Genomic DNA, 26,060 nt, shown 5'->3' on the forward strand with positions numbered 1-26,060 from the left:
TTTTTATATTAAATATATATATCACATTTTTATATTAAATATAAACATACAAATATATTTATATTTTTACATTATATATAATATATATATATATATATTATATATATATATTTTTAATTATTTTTTTTTTTTTTCATTTATTTTATTCCAGGACAGCCTGTCAAAAGGCGTCAATGACAGAACTTTTATTTTGAATGAATGTCTCCTCTGACTTCCTTCTGCCAGCCTGGACCTCGCCTGGAGAGCAGAGCGAAGCTCGACGTGTCTGCCGACGAAAGGAACTTCGCGTTCGCGATGAAGTAAAATATAAACAGTAAACAAAATGAACACTGTCGAGAAGAAGCTGGCCGACTTGATACGAGAACACCCGAACCTGTACGACCAGTCCCGACGGGACTACAAGGACAACCTGAAGGGACACCTGTCGTGGAGGGACATCGCGGACAGCATGGGAAAGTCAGAGGAGGAGGTGAAGCTGAAGTGGAAAAACCTCCGCGACAAGTTCTGCAAGGCGAAGAAGCGACTGGCCAAGAGAAGCTTCTCTCTGCTGGCAGACGACGACAACCCGCTGGAGAGGCCCGTCCCGGTGCTCTACCACCAGCTGGCCTGGCTCAGCGGCTACGTCAAACCCAGAGTAGAGACCGGCACCGGAGACACCGACGAGGTGTGATGTTGTTCACCGTTCACTGTCTTTGTCTTTGACTTTAAAACACGTTACCTAGCTAGGTAACGGTTAGCTACCTAGGTAACAGTAGCTAGGTAACGGTTAGCCGTTAACTAGTTCTAACTGGGGCCTGTGGTCGCATAGCAACCGCTAACAATACCTTAATCATATCTACACTCTGATTAATCTACATATAATATTGATTTATACACAGATATACATCTCTAACTACATACATGTTGTACAAGCTAATAGTCGCATGTTAACATCCAGGAGGAGACATCATTACTGACATCTGGTCTCTCAGAACATCCGGGTTCTCTTTTCACAATAAAAGCACATGGTGGGAAAACAGATAATCAACAAAGAGTTTACACAGCAAAACATTCAGACTGCAGTGCCTCTGTGTGTGTGTGTGTATTAACCTTCCTTTGACCCGATTTCAAACTTCATCATATCACAAATATGGGTTTCTTGCATCTGATTGCCCCAAAATAACATGGATGAAAGTAATTCATCATTTCTGGGGGTTCATACTCAAAAAGGAGGAATAATTTCATGTAAATGAAGTTTATTGAACATAAATTACAGAAAAAAGTGTAAAATTTGTGGTAATGAGTTGGAATGAAGTTACCTAAAAAGATGTCATTATGTGCTGCCATTGAAAATGTTTTATATTATAATATTTATAATATTCTAATTAAACTTTGACATATACTCATCTGTGATAATCCATCAATATTATGTTCCACTGATAGTCAAAATAATTAATCATTTCTGCTTTTTTTTTTTACTCAAAAATTAGGTGTAATTTCATCGAAATAATGTTTATTAACCATAAATTCCCCCCCAAAAAGTGTAAAACTTGTGGTAATGAGTTGGAATGAAGTTAGCTAAAAAAGGTGTCATTATGTGCTGCCATTGAAAATGTTTTATATTATAATATTTATAATATTCTGACTAAACTTTGATATATACCAATCTGTGATAATCCAACAATATTATGTTCCACTGATAGTCAAAATAATAAAAAAATTCAGCTTTTTTTAAACTCAAAAATGAAATGTAAATACATGGAAATAATGTTTTTTAACCATAAATTCCCCCCCAAAAAGTGTAAAACTTGTCGTAATGAGTTGGAACGAGGTTGGCTAAAAAGGTGTAACACAGAATTAGGTGCTAATTTATAGTTTATGCTTTATAAAACGTCAAACCAAACCAAAAGTTGCACGGTCGACGAGAAGACAATAGGAGGGTTAAAGCAGAAAATAAATCACAATTTTCATGTTGGAATATTGTTGCCTACTTCAGCTTTAAAGTAACCAATATTATTTTTGCTTTCTCAAAATAATAGGCAAAACAGTGGAGCCTGACATATATCAGATTTTTGAGGCTGAAAGAGATATCAATATAGTTTTTTTTTTGTAGTTTCCGATATTTTATTATTTTAAACATAAATACACAACATTAGGGCTGCCCCATCTTAGTCAATTAGTTGACTAAATTACATCAACCATATCTTTGGCATTTCTGCTCTGCAATTTCTTTTTATTTATTAGCCAATGTGATATATCTGTGATAAGCTAAAATTGGCCCCTAATATCTGCCAATTAATCAGTAAGGCTCTACTGAATGGTATACAATACAATCTAATACACAATTGCTTATTTTTAAAATGTATATATATTTTTTATATTTAAAGTAGTTCCTTTTCATCTATAGACTTGCATGAACGTAGAAACCCAGTCAAACCTGTCAACCTGTTTTGTTCCCAGTAGGAGGTATAGGTTGTATAAGGACTTTGATATGTTTGTCTGTGATCGCCAAAGAAATTTAAGTTTGTTATCAGTGTTGCTATTAACCAGTACTGCTGCGTATGTGCTGTTTTCATGCCACACAGGTAGCTGGAAGTGGTGATGACGTGGAGAAAGAGCGGGATAAAGATGAGAAGGAGCAGCACTGTCCCCTGCCTGTCGTTAGTACCAGCTTTTCTCTCGTGGACTCCTGTTCAAACAACCATCAGGAGATGGGAGTTTCTCTTAAACGTAAAAGGCAAACCACCACAGACACTGAGATGAGCTCTGCAGACGCCCTCGCCAACATCAGAGATGAAGATGAACTGTTTCTGCTCAGCCTTCTGCCTTCACTGAAGAGGCTTACCATTAAAAAAAGGATGGAGGTACGGATGAAATTCCAGCAAGTGCTTTATGCTGCAGAGTTTGAGGACTAAAGGGCTCGTTAAGAGGTAATACGTATGTATGATCGGTGGTAGGGCTTGTTATGGTATGGATTCTTCAAGCTTTCAACCTGTAAAAATATTTTTTTTTAACCATTATAACTTTTTAATATTTATTTTTGGATCGCCACTGCTATTAAGAATATCAATTTGTAGATCTCTATAATTCAGTGTTGCCTGAGTTGTCCATGCATCAAGAGCTTTATCTCTTGGGTTGAAAACTGAATGAAATCTCTCATTTTGAATGTAGGTGATGGAGCCACCCTTTTGTTACTAGTTATAAAATAAGACTAAACATAGAGTTGTTAGTTAATAAGGTACACATGTGCAGTCAAATCTAATGCAATCAAATGCACTAGATTGCATTAGATTACCCAGTAATAACTCCCTCCTTTTTTAAAGCTCATAATGTTCATTCAGCTCATTTTTCAGGCTGTTGTTTTGTTAGACTGCATTATATTAACATTACTGTAACATGTACCATTGAATACCTATTAACGTGGTAACAATTTATTTGTTGGGAGCCATTGGTTGATTAACTTTTCTATTGAAATTACCCAATATTATAACTACTTAACATGTAAACCCTTTGAACAGTACCGGCTGACATTACTATAAATATAATAACAAAATGCAATTCAGACAACATCTTGAAATAACTGCAAATATGAATAGTTAATTTCTTTAACCTTGTAGCTACAAATGGGGGAAATTAGGAAACAGTAAATTCCATCCAAGTTAGTTCTGTAATTCTGCTCGTGAACACTTGTGCTTCTTTTCAAATTATTTTGTAGATTAGACAGAGACTGTACATAAATATCTTTCTGAAAGGAGTCATTTATACTTTATATTTTTTTTACAATAAATATTTTCTTGCTCCGGAAAAAGTGGTTTTCGCGTCATGTTATTTCTATAGATTTCAAAATGGCACACTTCTATAATCAATATAATACAAACTATAATCAAGACTATGATCTACATGTAGATAAATTGTTGCCCTATATCCAAAATTCCTATCCCAAATCGTAACCTGCTAGTATTTCAATTGAGAAACACACATCTTATTTGTTTAATCTATAGTGCAAATTCTACAACAATTATACAGAGTATATGCTTGTACATAATTCATGGTAAAAAAAATTGCTGATTGGGCCATTATCATCCACCCAAGTGTACAATAATCTCTTTCGTCTTTCATTTTGCAGCTCAGTCTTTGTGTTGGTTTATCGGAAAGCATTAGCAGAATTAGCCTTATCTTAAGAATACTTTCTGGCTGCAGTAATAATACTATTTCATCCTCTTAGATGCAAAGTCATTCACTTTCTCTCTCGCACACACACACACACACGCACGCACACACACACACACACACACACACACACACACACACACACACACACACACACACACACACACACACACACACACACACACCAATCTCTGGTCTGCCTCAACAAGGACCTCCCTCTCTATTCAGGGATTGGTTAGTAACATCAGGCTTGAACTGTTCACCAACATTTGTATGTTTTCATTCACATATCAATGTATTCCATTCATATGAGCAGTGTATTATGCTAATATGTGGGTGGGGTGTATGTGTGAGAACAAGTCAGTGCTCCTCTCTCCTCTATCTCCTCCTCCTCACTGTACTCAACCCCCTCTCGCCTCCCTCTCCCCCTCTTTGCTGTGTTACTCCCAAACCCCTCCCCCTCTCCCTGGCTTCCTGCTCTGTTGTCATTGGGTGCTGTGTGGGGTGATGGTTGTGGTTTCTGTCGGTGATGTCTCTAGAGCGTGCACCGGCTTACTGCTTCACAACTATAGACGCTTATTTTGATTTAACAGCCTCGCAGCACCTCTAGATCAGATAAAATATAGATACATACATAGATAGATTACAAAGAATATGTAAAAGAACATACTAAGAACACTTCCATATCTGTTCATCATCTCTGTGGAAGTAATGGGACCCTCTGAAGTATCCATCATGGGACATCTAGGAGCCACTAACTGCTGCATGTAGCTCCTACAACTGGGTTTGGACGGACGCCGTGAAGCTTGGACTGTAGCTGCAACACGTTCTGCCAGGAAGTCGAGGAATCAAGCCCATCCTGAGCAGTTTCCACAGAGTCATTGCCTCAGACTCCACATACTGGACCAGACCATAGAATTATCCTTTTTGGGGACTATAGACTTCTGAGTGTTGACAAGCTGCAGAAATAAGGATCAACTCTCTGCCTTCTACTACCTGAGGTGAGATGAAATGATGATAACATACTGTACATATTCATAAGAGATGATGTTGGTATAATTACAGTACAGGTTCTTCCACTGTGTAAACTTTACTCCTATCTCTTCTGCTATTATAGGACAGTATACTCACTCTTTCTTGTTTTCTGCTAATCAAAATGATGTATGAGAATGTGTGAGCACAGCACCACTCCACTGCTGCAGAGTGAAAGGCTTGCTACTATGAAACAGCATCTCTTCCTCCTATTGGTGGGAGGACGTTCCACTGAAGGCTATTGATTTGTTGCTCTGGCTGTCTGTCATGTGGAAGGGTGTGTTCCTACAGTGATTAACATGGTCACATGGTACAAACATACCACCCTGGAAGTAGTGTGTTTGTTTAGGTGTGGTTCAGAGATGATGGGAGAGCAGAGAGGCGAGACAGACGGAGTGGAGGAGGGAAGCGGATGCAGGGCGGCAGGAGAGAGATGGGAAAATGAGATGAACGAGAAAAAGAGTTTCATGTTGTGTGCGTTTGATGTGAAATCAAAATGAACTGCCATACAGGCTGCATGTATCAGACTCTGAATGCAAGATGACACTGTCATGCAGTGCCGGCTCTAGCCTCTATTTTCATAAATAACTATTTATTATAATATAAACAAACAATTGGTCCCTGATATTGTTTGCTTAAAAGTGTTTAGTCAGTTTCACTACAATTTACACTTTTATTAACATAAGTGCGGCCGGGCAGATGAAAAAGTGTGTGAAAGAAAGTTACAGGGCGCCCACTGGCATTTAAAAAAACATATATATTTTTTTTTAGAGTACGACCAGCGCCCCCCAGAAGGTGGCGCCATAGGCGACCGCCTATATGGCCTATGCTTTAAGCCGGTCTTTTTATGCATTTTTCACTTGCATAATCAATTACATTAAATTCAAATGCATCTAAGCCCAAATGCTTATGCACAGTTGTTTGTGGCAATTATTGGTGAGTCTTTACATGTGGTACAGTGTTAAATGGATAGTGTGAAGGATTTAGTGGCATCTAGTGGGGAGGTTGCAGATTGCAACCAACTGAATACCCCTCTGCTCATCCCTCTCTTTCAAAACATGTTGGAGATGTACGGTGGCCTTCAGGTAACGTAAAAACGTGAAATGCTCTCTCTAGAGTCAGTGTTTGGTTTGCCCGTTCTGGGCTACTGTAGTAACAGGGCGGAGCAACATGGCAGACTCCGTGAAGAGGACCTGCTCCCTATGTAGATATGAAGGGCTCATTCTAAGCTAACGAAAACACAACGATTCTTAGTTGTAGGTGATTATACAACGATGAAAACATTGTTATGAATAACAATGCTAATAGAGCCACTGAAATGTTACACACTGTTCCTTTAAAGGTTGTTACCTACAGACAAACAGGCGGAAAATGTATGAACAGCCCACAAAAGCACAGGCAAACAAACTGTAGGAAGGCAAAAACATTAAGAGGCTTCCACATTTGTTAGATAGAGGCTCTTGTGAAATTGATAGGAAAGCAAAGAGGTAGCAGAGTAAAAAAATGTCAAGTCAAACAATAGGTAAAAAAAATCAGGGGATATTAAGATACAGAGAAATTGTGTGTGAGGCAGAAAACAGTCAGGTAAACAGAGAAAGAAACAACAACAAAAAGAGATGGACATCAACATCAAGGCAGCAGCAGCCTGAATAATGAATGCAGACATTCAGAGAATTAACACAGGCAGTATAGAGTCAGCTAAGGGGTTACAGATCTGCAAGAGACCGGTCATATGATCCCTGGTCAGCCCTCAGCTATTAGAGAGAGAGAGAGAGAGAGTATGGTAAAGAGAGGCAGAACAACAATAGAGGAAAAACACCAGTAGTCCTTGTAAAGCAGTTTACTGTAGCCTCAATGCTACGACAGTTTATCTTTCTGTGTGTAATGGAGCTAACATTCGTCAGTTGATGTGGTCGGAGGCTTTTACATCCTCCTCTTACATCATGGTGAGGTGGAGGCCCTCTGCATGCATTCCTCATAAGCTACCACTCGAAGAAAAGGTAAAACCTCCTTCTTCTATCCTATATTCTGCTCTATAATGTCAATTTTGGTAGTGACTGTCTTATTTTTCCACTTTAAATCAAGTAGAGCTGAACGATTAATCGATTAATTGTCAACTATTAAATTAATCGGCAACTATTTTGATAATCGATTAGTCGGTTTGAGTCATTTTTTAAGAAAAAATTTCAAAATTATCTGACTCCAGCTTCTTAAATATTAATATTTTCTGGTTTCTTTACTCCTCTATGACAGTAAACTGAATATATTTGAGTTGTGGACAAAACAAGACATTTGAGGGCGTCATCTTGGGCTTTTGGAAACACTTATCAACACTTTTCACCATTTTCTTACATTTTATACACCAAACAAAGACAGATTGTCAATCAACAGATTACTCGACAATGAAAATAATTGTTAGCTGCAGCCCTAAAATCAAGATTCATTAGAGTTTAGTAGAATATCTGAGGGAAAAACCTTTTGGCATATATTATTCATGACAGTGAAAGGTCTCGTCCTGCAAGTGGTGTATGTGTGAGCAGTGTTTGTTTGAATCAGTGAGGAGAAATCGGAGGCAAAGATGTAATGTTGTGTGACAGAGACTGTGAACAGCGACTAACCTTTCAGTCTATATTACACAAGTACATTTTGAGGCAAGGCAGCAGCCTGATAATCAGACTGAATAGCCATTTTGTTCTACCTTATTCTTTAATTCTATACCTGGAACCAGGCTTAAAATGCAAATGGTTGGTTGTTTTTCAAAACAACATACAGATTCTTGTCCATCTCAAAATCGTGTGCATCTGGGCATCCTGGTGGGCCAGTGGTTGCGTACCACCTGTACCTGGCTTGTGCTCAGTCAGGGATGTTTTGGCATTTAACAAAGTTGGGACGTATAGCAAATAGGGCTGTCAAAGTTAACGTGATAATAACGTGTTGCTGCAAATTTGTTTTGACGCCACTAATTTCTTTAACGCGTTAATGCAACTTCCTGGTATCATATGAAACTAGAAAACGACAGACATTGACGAACTGGACACATAGGGAAAGGGAAAAAGGGACACACTATAAAAGCTGGGGGCATGGGTGGAACTGTGACAGTAATCCCTGAAGCTATCCATGTTTTGTGTAAAGAAGCCAGGAGCATATATAGCAAAAGTGTGTGCGTATGCTATTTGTTTTCACACACTTCTCTAATCTCCGTGCTTCTGAGATCTGATTAGGACTGTCTCCACTATCTGTTTTGTTCCAGGCTGTCTTGCGCAGCTCGGCAGAAGCCCTGCACATCCTCAGACTGGGACCAAACTGGAACACACCATATTAAAGGGGAAATCCAAGGAAACTTGACTGTGTGGCTACAGCTCAACGGAAACCAGAGCAGCGAGAGGCACTTCGCAAGTCAGGGATCTGCTTGATTAACTCTCTTCTTTGCAACAAGACAGTGGGTAGAGGAAAGTCCCTCTCACCATGTACTCACCTCAGAGTCTCCACCGCTGGGGCATCACTCATAGTGAGAGTATGGAGCGGTTAGCCTACAGCCAAGGTAGGTTGACAAGCGTTATTAGAATGAATAACACAATCTATTTTAAGATGATAACTCCTATTAACTCCTACTGCAACCTACCATGTTTTTGTAATGACCTATGAACATTTTCATACCAATCAGTGGATTCATCACTGCACTGAAACAAAGCATTTCTACTGTCTGCAGTTCACTTCTGTCTACATTCAAGTGGCAGTAGGCAGTATATTTTTGGCATCATTGGGCTAAAATTTCATAATAATCGTTCAGCATATTGTAATTCAAATGTTCTGAAAGAAAACTAGACTTCTGCACCTCCTAATGGCTCTGTTTTCAGGCTTTAGAAAATCTAGCCCGTGACTGGAGACTTTGACCAATCATAGGTCATTTCATTGAGAGAGCGTTCCTATTGGCTGTGCTCCGGTCATGGCCTAATGTCAGTGAAAGCTTATTAAGGGCATATGATTAAATGAAGCATCATCTTAGTTCTGCTGGAGCACAGCAAGTCTTGCAGCTGATCATTATCAGCTGACTCACCAAGTCACCAATCAATCAAGACAGTGAGGCAGACTTTATAGTCTGACGAGCGTAATCTATGAGATCATTAAAGGTTGTGAATTATTCATGTGTTGCTAAAACTTTGTTAAGAAAAGGACGGTTCTTGATGCCATTTTCAATAGAGTAGTCTATTAATTGATTAGTTGGTCGATAGTTGTTCCACAATTTGGATAATTAAAGTAAAAAATGTCACAAATTCACTGGTTCCAGCTCTGACACATGTGAGTGTTTGCTTGTTTTCTTAGTCATCTATGATAAAACTGAATAGCTTTGGGTTTTAGACTGCTTGTCAGACAAAACAAGCATTTAAGACGTCACCTTGGCCTCTGGGAAATGGTGATGGTCATTTTTCACAATTCTATGACATTTTATAGACTAAAATAATAAGCTGAATAATCAAGGAAATAATTAATTGAGCCAGTAATTTCATGTATTGCAGCATACTAGTTTCTCTTGAAACCTTAAACAGGTTTTCCAGCCTGTTTCTCTTCATGTACTCCTCTTCACTGGTGACTGTGTGGGTGTTAATTGTTTCCACTGTATTTCTTTTAAAGTTCTTTTGAATTCTGTTTTGCATTGCTATTTAAGAGCTTTCCTCTGTGGGTTCATCATACGACACTAAAAGTCGTAGCCAGGACTTTGGAAATACTGAGATCATGAGTCCAAATTCCCCCAGCAGAGCCTCGCCCACCCGAGAAATTATGGACAAGCCACCAATCAAACCCTGTTCATTTCTTTGAGAATTTAAATAAATCACAAAATTGTAATCATTAATTTAATTTGTTTTTTTTACTATTAAGGTATTTAAAAAATAAAGATTAAGACATTTTTGCCTAAAAGTATTATTAAATTCAAGATGTGTCATGTGTAATAACTACTACCACATAAAAAGTTCATACCAAAATGACCAGAAATGCACTTGTGGAGAAAGTATTCACATCCTTTACTTAGATAGATTAAGTAAAAGGGCATAAATAGCCTATTATTAAAGAAATGTACTTAAAATATTAGTAAAAGATACTGGTATCATATAAAACTAGAAAACATAAGGAATCCATTGATACCAACCATGTCATACTAGCTTGTCGAGAAGGAGGAAAAAAATAATGCTCTAAACTTTTTTTTTCAAAACTAAATTTTGGCTAGGAAAAACTGGCATGGCTATTTTCAAAACGGTCCCTTGACCTCTGACTCAAGATATGTGAATGAAAATGGGTTCTATGGGTACTCACAAGTCTACCCTTTACAGAAATGCCCACTTTATGATAATCACATGCAGTTTGGAACAAGTCACAGTCAAGTCAGCACACTGACACACTAACAGCTGTTGTTGCCTGTTGGACTTGAGTTTGCCATGTTATGATTTGAGTATATTTTTTATGCTAAATGCAGTACCTGTGAGGGTTTCTGGACAATATTTGTATTTATTACATTGTATATATATATACACACACATTTGTATAAAACAAGCATACAGTATTTGCCCACTCCCATGTTGATAAGAGTATAAAGTACTTGACAAATCTCCCTTTAAAGGTCCCATATTGTAAAAAGTGAGATTTTCATGTCTTTTATTTTATAGAACAGATTTAAGTGCTATATAAATACTGTTTACTATCAAAACGCTCAATATACGGAAAAATACACACAGCCAGTATTCAGAAATTGTGCGCTTGAAACAAGCTGTTAGGATTTCTGTCCATTTGTGATGTCACAAATATACAATATTTAGACCATTACACAGTTTTAAACGTAAACATTCTAAATGTGTCCCAGTTTATTTCCTGTTGCAGTGTATGTGAATGAAATCAGCTGACCGGATGTAAAAATGGACCCAAACTGTTGCTTAGCAACACAATTCCGTTGCAATTTCGTTTAAATGCACTAAAACGGAGTGTTTCAGACAGAGGGTAAACACAGGTATGCTCAGGCTGACAGTATGAGAAAAATAAAAGTTTTTTTTTTTTTTACATTTCAGCATGTAAACATGTTCTAGTAGAAAAACAAAATACAAGTATGAACCTGAAAATGAGCATAATGGGACCTTTAAGTATAGTATTTCAGTAAATGTATTTAGTTGCATTCCACCCTTGCAAAAATATTACCGACAGTTGGAGCTACAGCTATTCAAAGATATATATATATTTGTTACTCGCATACATATCTTAAAATAGCTGTGTTGCCCCTCTTGTCTGCCAGCCTGGACAGAAATCCTAACAGCTTGTTTCAAATGCACAATTTCTGAATACGGGCTGTGTGTATTTCTCCGTATATTGAGCGTTTTGATAGTTTAACAGTATTTACATAGCACTTAAACCTGCTTTATAATGTGAAAGACCTGAAAAACTCACTTCTTTCAATTCAATTCAATTCAATTTAAATTCAATTTGCTTTATTGGCATGACTGTCAGGTGAACAATATTGCCAAAGCTTCAATTCAATAATAAATACAAATAAAAAAAAAGAACAAAATAAAAACAAAAACATATATATACATGTATACAATTCATTAAGCAAATTACAATATATAGATATTTAAAAAGAACATGCATGTAAATGGAAGAAAACAATAAAGAAGTAATTAATGTTTGTTGTGTCAATAAAGCAAACAAACAAATAAAAAACAATTAATAACAATATATTGCAATATATTGCAATACCAAAGGATAAATGTGAAAAAACAAAAAACAAAAAAATCTATGAAGTAGAGGAGTAAATAAAAGGCAGAGTGTGAGTTACCTCTATTATGTGTTGTTGTGGTTGTCTCTTAGGCTGTGACATGCACTTTCTTACAATATGGGTCCTTTAAAATAGCTGTCTGGTCACCTCTTGTCTACAAGTCCTCTCCTCACAGTCCCATCCTCCACCTGGAGGCAGGCAGCCCATGGATGTATTAGAGGCAGTCCTCTCCTCCAGCAGCAGAGGGCGGCACGTCCACAACAACAGAACAGCACAGCAGCCTCTCAAATCATGACGTAGTGCTGTCTTTTGTGTGTCTTGTGAGCCTGTTTGACACCGCCCCTCCAGACCGGAGGGTGCAGCGGGACCGTCAGAACACAACTGTCGGTTAGGTGTGCAGGCTGTAAACATAACCTATACAACAACACCGTGATGTACGGAGGAGAAGAAGACCTGTATCCAAGGGATCGGCTGTTGTTGCTAACGTTACTAACGGTCACCATGTAGCTAGGCGACACCGACGGTTTACAGTCCGGGGGACGTTAGGACGGTTGGTTGTTGACGGTGATCTGTCATTGCTTTCTTTGGCCGGTGGTATCTCAGGTGTTTTTACGCTACGGTTGTCACAATGGTCGCTGGGTGAATTGTACATCAAGGCTAGCTCGCTAACCGTGTGAATCCGTCTGTTTTCGCACCGGAGCAGCACTAGTTAGTTATATATTTATTATTCCAGAGGTACGTGAACATGGCATCGCCCGCAGAGACCGACCTGGCTCTGTCTCTGTCTGAGGCGGACAGCAGCAAGGAGAAGACTCATGTGTTTGGCATTTTGAGGCTGCAGGAGGAGAAGTCTGGTGTTGTGGATAAAGCTAGCAGTAGCAGCAGCACGGTGAGAGGAGGAGGTGGAGGTGGTGGAGGAGACGGGCGATGGCAGGCTCCTATCTTCGCCTTGGCCAGGAAAGCATCAGAGACCCTTACAGGGAGCATTCACGTCCTGCCCAAAGTGTCGGACCACAGGACGTCTCTGCCCGGGGACTGGACCGTCCAAGGTAGAGTATTATTATCAGCATCATGGGGCTGGACTGTCTGGTTGATGTCAAGAAGACACCCAGTAACTCATTGTTTTAGGGCACACATGAGGAACCAACCAAACTGAGCTTATCAGTCTCTACTACACCAGCAACCTTTACTATCAAAAGAGACATTTTATGCAAAATAATAAAAAAATAAATCTGTCTGGAGCTGCAAAACATTTGAGCATTGTGATGAAGGTAACACAGTTCATAGTCTAAGTATATAGTATATAAGTCTAATGCAGTGAGGGCCAAAGAGCAAATGTATTATGGAGTATTAGGGCCACATTGAGGGAAAAAATATCTGAGATTTCCAGGATAAAGTCATAATATTACGAGAATAAAGTCAAAACTTTACGAGAAAAAAGTTGTAATATTACGAGAATAAATTCATAACTTTAAAGAAAAAAAGGTTGTAATATTAAGAGAATAAAGTCATGACTTTGCGAGGAAAAAAATCGTAATATTACGAGAATAAAGTCATAACTTTACGAGAAAAAAGGCGTAATATTACGAGAGTAAAGTCATAACTTTACGAGAATAAAGTCATAACTTTGCGAGAAAAAGATTGTAATATTACGAGAAAAAAGTCGTAATATTATGAGAATAAAGTTATAACTTAATGAGAAAAAAAGTCATAACTTTACGAGAAAAAGGCGGAATATTACGAGAATAAAGTCATAATATTACGAGAAAAAAGTCGTAATATTATGAGAATAAAGTCATAACTTTACGAGAAAAAAGAAAAATAACACGTAAAATGACTACTTTATATTATGACTTTATTCTCATAATACTACGACTTTTTTACCTTAAACGAATTACTTTATTCTCATAATATTACATCTTTTTTCTCACATTACAACTTTTTTTCTCATAAACTTGTGACTTTATTCTCGTAATATAACTTTATTCTCGAAATCTCAGATTTATTTATTTTTCCTCAATGTGGCCCTACTACTCCGTTGTACCACAGACCTACAACAATGATAAATAGAAATGAAAATGTAAACAAAAAATGGTTATTCATTTCCATTTTTATAAATCCACAGGGAGCCACTGGAGAGGGGCTAAAGAGCCGCATGTGGCTCCGGAGCCGCATGTTGCAAACCCCTGTACTACACAGAACAGGTCTCCCTGAGATCTTCAGGAACAATCAATCATTCAGTCAGCTGCTAAGTGGAGCACAGTTAATAGTTTCAGCTGGTGTGTGTAGATATACCAGTGTGACAAACCTAGCTGGTTCATCTCCTTTCTCTTTCATACATTACCTCATCTCCCTCTCTCTGTGTGTGTGTGTCCAATTGATTTTTCATAGATCAGTGATGCTGTCATGCTTTGTACATCCTCCTCTATTAATGTTAGCAGTGGTACTGTAGCTGTGTTTTATACCACCACACAACTGCTTGAAGCATCACATGCTGCACACTGATGCATTTGTCTTCTTTTCTTGGGGGTTTTAGTGCACTGCGTGTTGATTTGGCGTTGTCTGTATGTGTTTGCTGCCTTGACTGTACTGTCGGTTAACAGTTAATAATCGGTTAACAAGGGTCGGTTATAGGTTAAGAAAAAAATTCTAAATTAGCATCCTTAGTTTGTGTCTGAGTGACGAATGGGGACAACGATTTTTGAAATTGGTCCAGTATTGAGGGTTAACGCTGCAACCAGCAGCCGCGAGACAAGTTGCGAGGGCAAGTGAGCAGTGTCAATGTATCGTTACGTTCATTAAAAGTGCTTCTTTTGGCTCGGATTGTTATTATAAGTGTCTGACAACATTATGGAAAGGACTCTACGGAGAAATAATACGTTTTTCTTACCTTTCGTTTGATCCGGTCTGTTTGTTATTGTGTCGAAGTCCTGCTCAAGGAAAAGTCTCGTTGAGAAATCTAAATATTCATATACTCTGGCTCAAATAAATACAGGCTGCCATCGAATTCAAAGACCTCATCCACATTGTGGAAATCTTCTAAACATTCAGCCATGACATTGAAAATCATTTAGATAACTCTAAGCTACGCTTTCTGTCCTCCAACACAACATACTGCCCGGTTGACACTCACGTTTCCACCTGGGATGTTTTCCACCATTCCACCGTTGTCTTCTGGCAACCCGTCACCTACTCAGATTTCAGAAAGAGACTTCTCCTTGAGCGAGAGTCTTTCAATAATGTCAAAAATCAGAGCCAGTCATGGCAAAAACAAGCACTTTTAGTGGATGTAAATGACGGTGCCAGCTTGCCACGATAGCACCATATTGCAGCCTGTGAACAGCTGCCGTCTACAGCGCTCTCCCTCAATACTGGTCCTGTTTCAGAAAATGCTGTCCCTATTAGTTAGACACAAAAACCTGTGAAAATGAAAATCCAGGTTGAGAACTAACAAAATACCTTTAATCTGTTGATTATTTTCTTGTTTAATCAAATTAACTTTTTGTTTACAAAATGTCAGAAAATTGAAAACATTTCCATCACAAAAGAACCCAAGACTCAAATATACAGTATTATATATTTTTGAAATTATATAAAACAGAAAATTAGCAAATAATCACATTTAAGAAGCTAGAAGCAGCAGAGGTTTGGCATTTTTGCTAGACAAATGAATTATACTATTAAATCGGTTATCATAATAGTTGCTGGTTCATTTTCTGCCAAGTTACATCTTCTGTTGTTTTAGCTGAGCTCTGGGATCTACAGTATTTTTTTCTCTGTCAGTGCGCCCTGAATCTGGATCTGAATCTGAATCATCCAGTGTCTGTCTGTCAGTAGAAGTCCCCCCCACAGATCTCAGGTGTCATCACAGACCTGCATTTGAATTATGTAAAATGAGAAGCAATTGAAATAACTGAATTGTTGTTCCAGGCGTTCAATGCAACATGACCTCCTGATTGTTTTTCTTTTAACAAGAACACAGGGAGCTAATTTAGGAGAATTTAAAATCCCCATAATTGCATTAAAATTCAAATTGCCATTGAAACATATTGCTTTTCAATATCCTCAGCGTTTGATGTACTCTAGTAGAAGTCACATGGTGACACATGCATGCAGTCAAAGGGTTACTGTTATTTCCTCAGTATCCTCAAGGCTCAACGCCCAAGGGCACTTAAAAGTCATGCTGCTCCCAGGAAATCATCTGTTGATTTGTCAACGTCTCTGCCTCCGAGACCAACCTGCAGGGGCAATTAAAGCTCCTCTACATTGCTAGGCAACTTCTCTGCACTTTTTCACCCAACATTGTTCTGTCTTGCTCTGGTGTTTGGCTACACATTAACCCAGAGGTCCATGTGAAGGGCATTGAAAAGCATATCTCCGGGAGGTTACAGTCTCATGCTCTGGAGTTTCTTTTATAATGGAAATATTAAATACAATGTCTTTTTTGTCTGTTCAATGCACCTATTGCCATAGCTGCAGTAAGGCACAGTTTTGTTATCTCTCAACAGCTGCAAACAGAACAAATATCTAGCAAAAATGTATGTACTGAGTGTCAAAATAAATATTTCCAAGCTAATTCATCCAGTTCAGGTTTGGAAGAGTGATTATACTTTGTTCACAGATTTATCATAGAATTTCTGATCTGTTAGGGTGGACTCTTCTTCCATTTGTTGTTGAATTTTGGCACTTTTTACATACAGATCTGATTATCTGTGTTACTGCACTGACCTGACACAGAAATGCAAATGCAGCATTCTGTTTTATTGTGGATTCTGCCTTCAAAGCACTTACGTTACATTTACTGCACGTTCCTACAGTAAGCATGTTTCTGATAATGACCAGTTGTAAGACATTAACCTGGCTGACTCAGTTGTATGCTCAGAGTGAAACTCAGTTTTCTGAGTATGATTGTTTGTAAGGATTAAAGGTTCTCTATACGGTATTCAGAGCATAAATATAGCAGCAAACAACTGTTTGCTACGTAAAGATATAGAGGAGTAATGTCTACCTGTGCAGAGAATGAAGTCACTCTCCCTCTAGGGGTGGAACGGTTCCCAAAATTCACGGTTCGGTTCATATCGCGGTTTTGGGGTCACGGTTTTCGGTTCGGTTCGGTACATTAATGATAGAGCGAGGACAATTTCTAGTATTATACATTACTTATTTGAATAATGTAAACAATTCAACATTATTTCAGTCAACATTTCTGTATAATAATAATAAAAAAATTATACCAGGTATAGATAATGATCATTTGTAGACATTATTGTGTGACCATCCTTTGAATCCTAACGGGAGTATTTTAAGCATATTTTAAGTTAAGTATCGGTGTGTGGCTTTTGTCCTGCAGCCCTGCGAGACCCCATGGCCATGGAGCGAGCCAACCTGCTGAACATGGCCAAGCTGAGTATTAAAGGGCTGATCGAGTCGGCTCTGAGCTTCGGACGAACTCTGGACTCGGACTACCCACCTCTCCAGCAGTTCTTTGTCGTCATGGAGCACTGCCTCAAACATGGCCTCAAAGGTAAGAGGGACCTCCCAACTTATTAAAATTCGATGTCTAAGCTGCACAATCGTGTTTGTGTTTGCCTCCCACATAAAAGATGTCATTCCTAGATTTTTATTCGCAGTTTGTGTCTCTTTCTCTCTTCTCTCTGCAGTGAAGAAGTCCTTCCTGGGCTTTAACAAGTCTCTGTGGGGTCCTCTGGAGCTGGTGGAGAAACTGTGTCCTGAAGCAGCAGAGATCTCCGCCTCTGTACGAGACCTGCCTGGACTTAAGTAAGCAGTACATTTATGTATACACACCTGTGCTCCCACCCAACTTAAATTAACATCATGCTGGAGGAACATGAGCCACAACACAACCACACACAGTAACATGAGAATGTAACGTGAGCCAGAGCAGGGAAATACCTGAGTGTGATTTACTTTCACTTCACCTTTCCTCTCCCTGCTGCCTCGCTTCTTCCTATTTCTCTACTTCTTTATTGTTCTTTTGTCTCTTTGTAACTGCTAGAGACAGAAGTTTTTTTCCAAAGTTAGTCAGACTCAGTGTTCAGTTTGAAATTAGTCATTAAACTGTCTGTTTTGGGTAATAGATATCTTTTACTTGCTGCCAGTTGTTTTTGTTGTAATGTAACTTCCTACTGTGACTATGACTTATAAGAACACATGTGAGTGTTGATAGTGCCTGCCCAATGTGTGTGGTAATATATCAACTTCAAAAACCCTACTCATGCACCCTACATTCATACACTCTCATAACGCTCATTCATGCACATGATTCCCCTTGTTGTGCTTTACTTTGTAATTCATTTATCAGTCACTATATACCAGAGCTTTCAGGCCTGAAATCAAGTGAGTAATATTCAGGTCTCGTCTGATCCAGCAAAATGGGGAACAGTTGTGTTGGTTTAGATGGAGAACAGAGTGTGTTTCCTTTGGTGGTGCTGAGTCAGACCAACAGACATGTAGCAGAGCAGTGTTTTTGCAACACTAAGTAAGACAGTGCACATTTTTTTTCTCTAGAATAATGATATGCAAAAAAACAGAGTTGTAGTCACTGAGATGACACAGAGGCAAAATGAAACATGGTTGTCAGATTGAAGTCTTGAAAAGAAGGAACAGTTAATAAGATGAGCCCATATTAAATGTAGACAGCAATAAACACATAGAAGAACCTAATTGGATCCAAACAAAGACCAATCCAACAATGTCCCAGCACCACCAGCCTTACTCAAAACTTCCTACAAATATAATTTAATTAACTGTGTGTGTACGTGTGTGTGTTTCCCAGGACTCCATTAGGCAGGGCCAGAGCTTGGTTGCGTCTGGCTCTCATGCAGAAACGACTGGCCGACTACCTACGACTCCTCATCACCAGAAAAGACCTGCTCAGGTAATCACACATATATACACATAGAAATAGGTAAATTTGACTTATTTCGAAAAATATACATTTACAATATATACCTTTTTTTATGTAACTAATAGAACTTTGGCTATGAAAACTAAATCATAACAATTCTTGATTGACAAATCAGGCCTTTTAAAGGTTAAGACTGGTGATATTCTAGATTTTGCTTATTATTAACAAATCCCATTACCCCAAGTTAGTCATATGTCAGATATCAACAATAATGTTTGGCTAAAATTATTTGTATTAATTTATATTATTATTATTACCAATAATAATAATAATAATAATAATAGAAAATACATATATAAATAATAAATGTAATATTTAAATTAATTAATTTGTTTCAGCATTTAATGATAATTCTGTGCCCAAATCCTGCAGTTAATATTACTCTAAATTCCTTGAAAATAATTTAATATAAAAAATTACAGTTTGTACTAACACCAACAACATTTCACATCCACACAACATCTACAGTATCTGCACTACTTTTACCAAAGCTCCCTTCAGTGTTTGAGAATCTGTTGTATCTTCCTCCTCCACAGTGATTTCTATGAGAATTCAGCGCTGATGCTGGAGGAGGAGGGAGCCGTGATAGTGGGCCTGCTGGTGGGCCTGAACGTCATCGATGCTAACCTCTGTGTCAAAGGCGAGGACCTGGACTCTCAGGTAAGAACAGCTGCTCCGTTGTACAGCTGAAATGCGTTCTGCTCTCCTTTCTGTTTTCTCTATAATTGGATCTAATTTTCTACTTGCACCATACTACGCAGAAAAATAAATGTGCGTCTTATGTCAACAAAAAGTCATGTTACTCCACTTCCTGTGTACACTAGTTCATTGACGTGAAACAGTTTATCTGTAGTGACAAGATGCAGACAAGAATGGTCTGTTTCGTCACGTTATCTTGACATCAGGCAGATGGAGAGCAGACGCTGTGGTGTCATGTTTCTTCTCCATGGGTGGAGACTTTGTCCTGAGTGCAAACACATTTACTCACTAATGCAAACACCCTGTTCAGCCTTTGTTCACACCTGACTGAACATGGCTGAGATACTTGTGTTTGGTTAGATCCAGTCATTTTCTGATCTCAATGTGAGCCTTTACACAGATTACCACACACAGATTGTACATTTAATAGCAGGTGTAAATTAGGTCTGATTCTATTTCTGAAGCCAAGATGATAAAATTCTTTCATGATAAAAAAAAAAATCCTAATTGGTTACTACTTTTTAAGGCTGCAACTAATAATTGTTTTCATTATTGATTAATCTATAATTAAGCAATTATTTTTTCAATCTATCATTAGACTATAAAATGTCAAAACAAAGTGAAGAATACCAAACGCAACTTCCCAGAGCCCAATGTCCAAAACCCAAAGATATTCAGTTTACAATATTTGTATTTTTATTGTACTTGTTTATAGTACAATACAAGTGAGCAAGATGAAAACAAATATATAAAACATATCACACAGCACAAGACAAGTAGAGGCCTGTACTATGAAGCAGGTTTTTAGGAATTAGCGAGGTGACTTCAGGGTTAACTCTGGGATTTCCGTCCTACGAGGGTGGATCACTTCTTACCAGGGGTAGATCGCCATGGTAACTTAAGCTGAACACCTAACCTGCTCCGGAGCAGGCGTATAAAAGCACCTCCTATTGACCAATCAGAGCTCGGTGCACAGATTGTATGATAATATTACACAAATACGAAGAAGTTACAGTTATAATTCAGGCTAAAAGCAACACAGTTTACTTAGTTTGCTCTTCGTTTGCAAAATGTGCCGCTCTGCTGACAGTAGACTTGTCCATGTTTGCAATTGGTCATATGCTGCAAACACCGCCCCTGAACGCGCTCATAGCCAGATTGAGAAACTCTGGGTCGATTTACAGAGTTGATAACCACTGTCGTAGAACCGCTTAGTGGGATCTCGGTTGTTAGGGTTAGTTAAGCCAGATAACGACGAGAGGATACCCTGGGTATGTTGAACTCGCTTCGTAGTACAGGCCCCTGGAGAACTAGACACAAACTAACCGAAACAAAAGAGCAAGCAACAACAGGGGCAGCAACAATAACAACAACAACAAAGAGAAAAAAAAGAACAACAACAAAAAGAGATTGGATTTTCTTATTGTTGCACGCAGGTGTTTAGGTGTGTGTGTGTGTGTGCGTGTGTGTGTGTGGGCGGGTGGATGGATTTTCCATGTAAAAGATATAGAAGGGAGAGATAGCAAAACAGGGGAGACAGTGTTAACCAAAGGAAGGTAGAAAGAGAAATATGAAAAAAAAACTACAATTCAGTTTATAATTATAATATAATATAAAACAGAGAAATGCAGAACATCCTCACGTTTGAGAGGCTAGAACCAAATTACCCTTTTCCCCAATATTTTTACTTGAAAAGTAAACAATTAATTATAAAAATAGTTCCTGATTATTTTTCGGTCAATTGACTGAGTGATTAAACGACTATGTTCCAGCTCTGCTACTTTTTAATGATGTCTATTGGCTCTTGAAGGTTTCTTTGGAATGTAACTCCATGGTAGACTGTGTTAGTGTCTGTGTGTGGTTAACAGACAAGTTAGTGCTATTAGTAAATGCACTGGATATTAACTGCATACTATCACTTTTACGGTAAGCAATTTTTGTTTTGTCTGAGTTTTAACATACGCAATTCTTGCAAATGTTCTGGTGGCTTGCGACAACTTAAGGCATGACTCATCTCAGCATATCAACGGTTGTGCAATCATTGCTTTTCAGAATGTGCTTTCTTTTGAGTGATGTTAGCGTATATCTTTTCTTATTTGAGGTCGGGGTGATCGACTTCTCCATGTACTTGAAGAATGACATTGATGATTACAGGAGTGAAGAGAGGTATGATCTTTTATTAAGTCTCCGCTTTATTCAATACACTGGGTCTCTCTAGGCCTCCTAGATGTGATGAAGAGCTCTGTTTTATATCTGTTTCCATGGCAACAGGAACAGCCAGATAGCGTCCATCTTGGATCAGAAGAACTACGTCGAGGAACTGAACAGACAACTCAAGTAAGACATTTGTTTTTTTATTGGAAACAGACGTGTCTGCAGGGTCTTCCGCAGAATTCCTGGAGATGATCGTGTTATGAAGGAAATTTCAAGTCCTCTGTTTAAAAACTCTGTGTATTTTGTACCTTAATAGTGGCTGATTGAGACAGGCAGTCATTCTACCTGATATATACCTCACATTTTGCTTTACATCGGTTGACTTTCTGATGTTTGAGTAGTGGTATGTTACCTCGAATTAAAAGCAGAAGGCTGATTGCACGTTAAAATAGATCCAGTATTCAGTCAGTTTCGGTTTGAACCAGTGTGGTTGTTTCAGAAGTGCAACTCTGTCCCATCTGTTCCTACAGACAGACTCAGCAAAGCACAGACTGTCAGTCACACTTCCTCTTTCAGTTTTTCTTGGTATCTCATTTAAGTGAAACTGGATTGATCTGCTGCCTTAAATGGAATTATAGGTTTTGTGAATCCTTCTTTAAATTTTGCAGCTGTGATAGAGCTGAGATAGGAGGATTATGGCAAACAAAGCTCTAATGTGTGGTATGACATTAAATTACATTGTCAGTTACTATCCTTGTTGAGCTGTATGAGGGGTCTCTTAACATAAACTAAGCTAACTATGGCACTACCGTCAGTTTGTGGTGCGACACTTCAGTCCTCTAAACCTGTAATAAACGTTCAAGTCACAGTCGTTCTCCATTAAGCTGTATCTAATCAAAAGAGGGAAAACTTCTGTTTAAGTTTTTTTAACACCTCAGTTGTGAATTGTGACACAACTACTCTAATCCCATCCCCATATTCTGAAAAAATGTTTGCACAATAAAATCAGTGAGACTGAAAATGAACAGATGTTGATTATAATTTCTGTGTTTGTGTGTGTTTGTGTGTGTAGCTCCACAGTTCATGGTCTTCAGGGCAGAGTGGACAATCTGGAGAAGTCCAATACTAAACTCATAGAGGAGGTGAGAACCACCCTCAACATATCTGTGTATTAGATTTAAACCTCAGAGTTAAAGTGCACATCTCTACATCATGACTGAAGTGCCTTTGCTATGTTACACTAGTCACGACAGGATTATAATTTCATTTGGATCCACCTCCTTTGTCTGTTACATGTGATCTTAGAATCTGATGTGATAATTTAGCCAAACATGTTTTGATGAAATCACAGTATCAGTGTAAGCATTACTGTCAAACTGTTCTTGGTGATCAACTAAACTATTCTGTGTCTTTGTACACATGTTTGTATGTGCAGTTAGCCATAGCAAAGAACAACATCATCAAACTGCAGGAAGAAAACCAGCAGCTGAGGAGTGAAAACAGCCTTATTCTGCTGAAGACACAGCAACATTTAGAGGTACACAGTCACACATGCACAAACACAAAATTACAAAAATATATTGCTGTCTTAAAACACAAAGAAACATTCATTTGGTAATTTTTTTGCCAAAACTAAAACCATGATAGCATGACATGGCTGACATCTTCTTCCCGTTTATGTTATTTATCTAGGTAACCCAAGGCGATGCGACAGTGGAGAGAGATACATACAAACAGTCGCGTCAAGGTTTGGATGAGATGTACAGTGAGGCTCAAAGGCAACTGAAGGAGGAGTGTCAGCTCAGACAGGTGAGACTGTGACTGCTTGTGTGTGAGTGTAAAATATACACGGTGACAGCGTATTAACAGATTATATACTGTACATGTATGTGGTTTATTGTTAGGATGTGGAGAATGAGCTGGTAGTTCAGATGTCGATGAAACAGGAAATGGAGCTGGCCATGAAACTTCTGGAAAAAGATATTCATGAAAAGCAGGTTAGCCTACATTTTCCTTTTCCATCTTTCTATGACTTCACTCTGTCTTCCTTTGTGAACACTGATCTATTTATAAAACATGTCAAGAGCTTAAAGTAGACAAAATGTAAACAAAAGGAAAGACTTTAAAATAAAAGACATTTAGTAGTGTTCAGTATTATACAGAATGACTTACAGTGAATACACAAATACAAAAGAGTCATAAAACATAAAGATTCAACAATGTACAAAGAGACAAGGGTTTATATAAGGGCTGTCAAAGTTAACACGATATTAACGCTTTAACGCACATTTGTTTTAATGCCACTAATTTAATTAATTTAATATATTAACATATTAACGGAACTTGCAGTTTTTAGGTTGTAGCGGGCTCCAAACTTATGCTAAATTTTGGCGAGGAAAAACTGCCTTTGCCATTTTAAGAGGGGTCCCTTGACCTCTGACCTCCAGATATGTGAATGAAAATGGGTTCTGTGGGTACCAACAAGTCTCCCCTTTAAAGACATGCCCACTTTATGATAATCACATGCAGTTTGGGGCAAGTCATAGTCTTATCTTTTATACTAAATGCAGTACCTGTGAGGGTTTCTGGACAATATTTGTCATTGTTTTGTGTTGTTGATTGATTTCTAATAATAAAAACATACATTTGCATTAAGCAAGCTTATTTGCCCACTCCCATGTTTAGAAGATTATTAAATACTTGACAAATCTCCCTTTAAGGTACATTTTGAACAACTAAAAAATGTGCAATTAATCTCGATTAATTATGGACAATCATGAGATTAATCGCAATTAAATATTTGAATCGATTGAGAGCCCTATTTTATGCATGATTTGCATATTATGAGAATTGTTAATGGTGAGTTTTCATCAATGCCAATACTGATGAGAAAGGCCCAGTCAGTAATTTTTGAGATATGTATTTAGACTCAAACAGTTAAAAGATGATAATAAGATTGATGTGGTTGCTCTTCAGACATAATGTCATCAAAATGAGAGAGCACATGATAACAAGCCCTTTGGGGGCACAAACTAAAAATATAGCACCAGCCCAGTGAGCCCACACTTTGCTCACATGGAGCAGTAATACCTTGCCAGCTCCTGTGTCTGTTTCTCTCTGGCAGCCCTGCCAGCGTCAGGCCTTGCACCACCAACATGTGAACTCTTCTACATAAACACCACCAGCTGACATTTGTAACCAAGCTGTGACATACAGCAGCAGCATCACAGGCTGCTGGGATTATTAAAAACAACATCAGGAGAATCGGCTGTCAGACTGGAGAGTAATGTTAGCATCATTATTGCACAGGGCCATGGGGCGTGTGACATGGGAACATTTGTATCATTCATTGTGACATACAGTTTGTCCTAAATATATATTTCAGCTTGCTTACAGGTGTCTCTTAGCTTGAAATGTGATAATGTTGTTGTAAAGAATTATTCTGTAACACTTAAAGCACTCTTACTAATCACACAAAATACTGATGTAGAAGTCAACGAATCAGGAGACATTGATACCTTAACACAGGAAACCAGGAGTTGAGAATGCCTCTACAAATGTAGATAGCACACAGAATATATACTTTTTCCAGGACAGAGAAAACCTCTTGTATTGGTTAACTTACTTTACTTATTCTTAGTTATCATCGTTCTGACCAATTGGTAAGCAGCCAGTCAGTCAGTGTGTGCTGACCACACATTAACATGAAACCTTTATGCGTCCTTCATGCCATGATATAATGTTTACACACACATCCAAATAAGGAACCACGGTATTTTTATAACATGGGCCCCTTCAGGACAGCAGACGAAGGGAAAAACAATCTAACTGTACTTAGGAAAAGGGTGAACCAATTGAATAAATGATTAACTTTAAAAATTACTTCCACAATGTATATACACATGAATATGACTAAGCCCCAAAACTGGCCAGTAGTTATCACTATGTATGTATGTATGTAGTCCTGAGTATAATTTTGTACAAACCCCCAGTGAATAAATGATTTGAGAGGATGAATAGATTCACAAATAAAAATAATAATAAAGCCCTTCAATGACTGAATGAATGGATGAAAGAAGAGCATGCTAAATTACAGTGAAACTGCTGTAGGGAACTACAAATAGTCATATGACAGTGTGACGTCAGTCAATGCGGGATCAGAACATCACTGAAGTCTTTGTTTTTCATCAACAGGACACACTGATTGGACTGAGACATCAACTGGATGAAGTCAAAGTCATCAATGTAGAGATGTACCAGAAGATGCAGGTACAAACACACATATCCTCACCTGGTTGTTCTCTTATCATACACAGTACACACTCATACTGTACGTAGTAC

General features: G+C 38.2%; 2 protein-coding genes across 5 annotated transcripts in view; both read left to right on the forward strand.

Moving 5' to 3' along the window:
* The first annotated feature begins 221 nt into the window (after nucleotides 1-221).
* On the forward strand, nucleotides 222-3,787 carry LOC141754110 (uncharacterized). Its single transcript, XM_074612969.1, has 2 exons — nucleotides 222-664; nucleotides 2,565-3,787. Exons 1-2 carry the CDS (start codon nucleotides 323-325, stop codon nucleotides 2,892-2,894), a joined length of 672 nt encoding a protein of 223 aa, XP_074469070.1. The 5' UTR covers nucleotides 222-322; the 3' UTR covers nucleotides 2,895-3,787.
* Nucleotides 3,788-4,468: 681 nt separating this feature from the next.
* Nucleotides 4,469-26,060, forward strand: part of rufy2 (RUN and FYVE domain containing 2) — a 32,821-nt gene continuing 11,229 nt past the window's right edge. For 2 of the 4 annotated variants that reach the window (XM_074612927.1, XM_074612956.1), the window contains exons 1-12: nucleotides 12,282-12,987; nucleotides 17,289-17,462; nucleotides 17,599-17,716; nucleotides 18,735-18,836; nucleotides 19,403-19,526; nucleotides 21,667-21,731; nucleotides 21,837-21,902; nucleotides 22,792-22,861; nucleotides 23,155-23,256; nucleotides 23,412-23,528; nucleotides 23,624-23,716; nucleotides 25,914-25,988. In XM_074612927.1, the coding sequence (XP_074469028.1) occupies nucleotides 12,684-12,987; nucleotides 17,289-17,462; nucleotides 17,599-17,716; nucleotides 18,735-18,836; nucleotides 19,403-19,526; nucleotides 21,667-21,731; nucleotides 21,837-21,902; nucleotides 22,792-22,861; nucleotides 23,155-23,256; nucleotides 23,412-23,528; nucleotides 23,624-23,716; nucleotides 25,914-25,988 (1,410 nt within the window). In that variant the 5' untranslated portion in view covers nucleotides 12,282-12,683. Of the gene's footprint in view, nucleotides 5,151-6,941; nucleotides 7,182-8,431; nucleotides 8,723-12,281; nucleotides 12,988-17,288; nucleotides 17,463-17,598; nucleotides 17,717-18,734; nucleotides 18,837-19,402; nucleotides 19,527-21,666; nucleotides 21,732-21,836; nucleotides 21,903-22,791; nucleotides 22,862-23,154; nucleotides 23,257-23,411; nucleotides 23,529-23,623; nucleotides 23,717-25,913; nucleotides 25,989-26,060 lie in introns of those variants that run through there. The other 2 variants (XM_074612946.1, XM_074612936.1) reach the window with 2 other exon arrangements.

The sequence above is a fragment of the Sebastes fasciatus genome, chromosome 2 (assembly GCF_043250625.1).
Source record: "Sebastes fasciatus isolate fSebFas1 chromosome 2, fSebFas1.pri, whole genome shotgun sequence".
NCBI lineage: Eukaryota > Metazoa > Chordata > Actinopteri > Perciformes > Sebastidae > Sebastes > Sebastes fasciatus.

Coding starts and splice junctions, on each gene's coding strand:
- LOC141754110 (XM_074612969.1), top strand. CDS start 323: ATGAACACTGTCGAGAAGAAGCTGGCCGACTTGATACGAGAACACCCG. Junction 665..2,564: donor GCACCGGAGACACCGACGAG/GTGTGATGTTGT, acceptor CATGCCACACAG/GTAGCTGGAAGTGGTGATGA.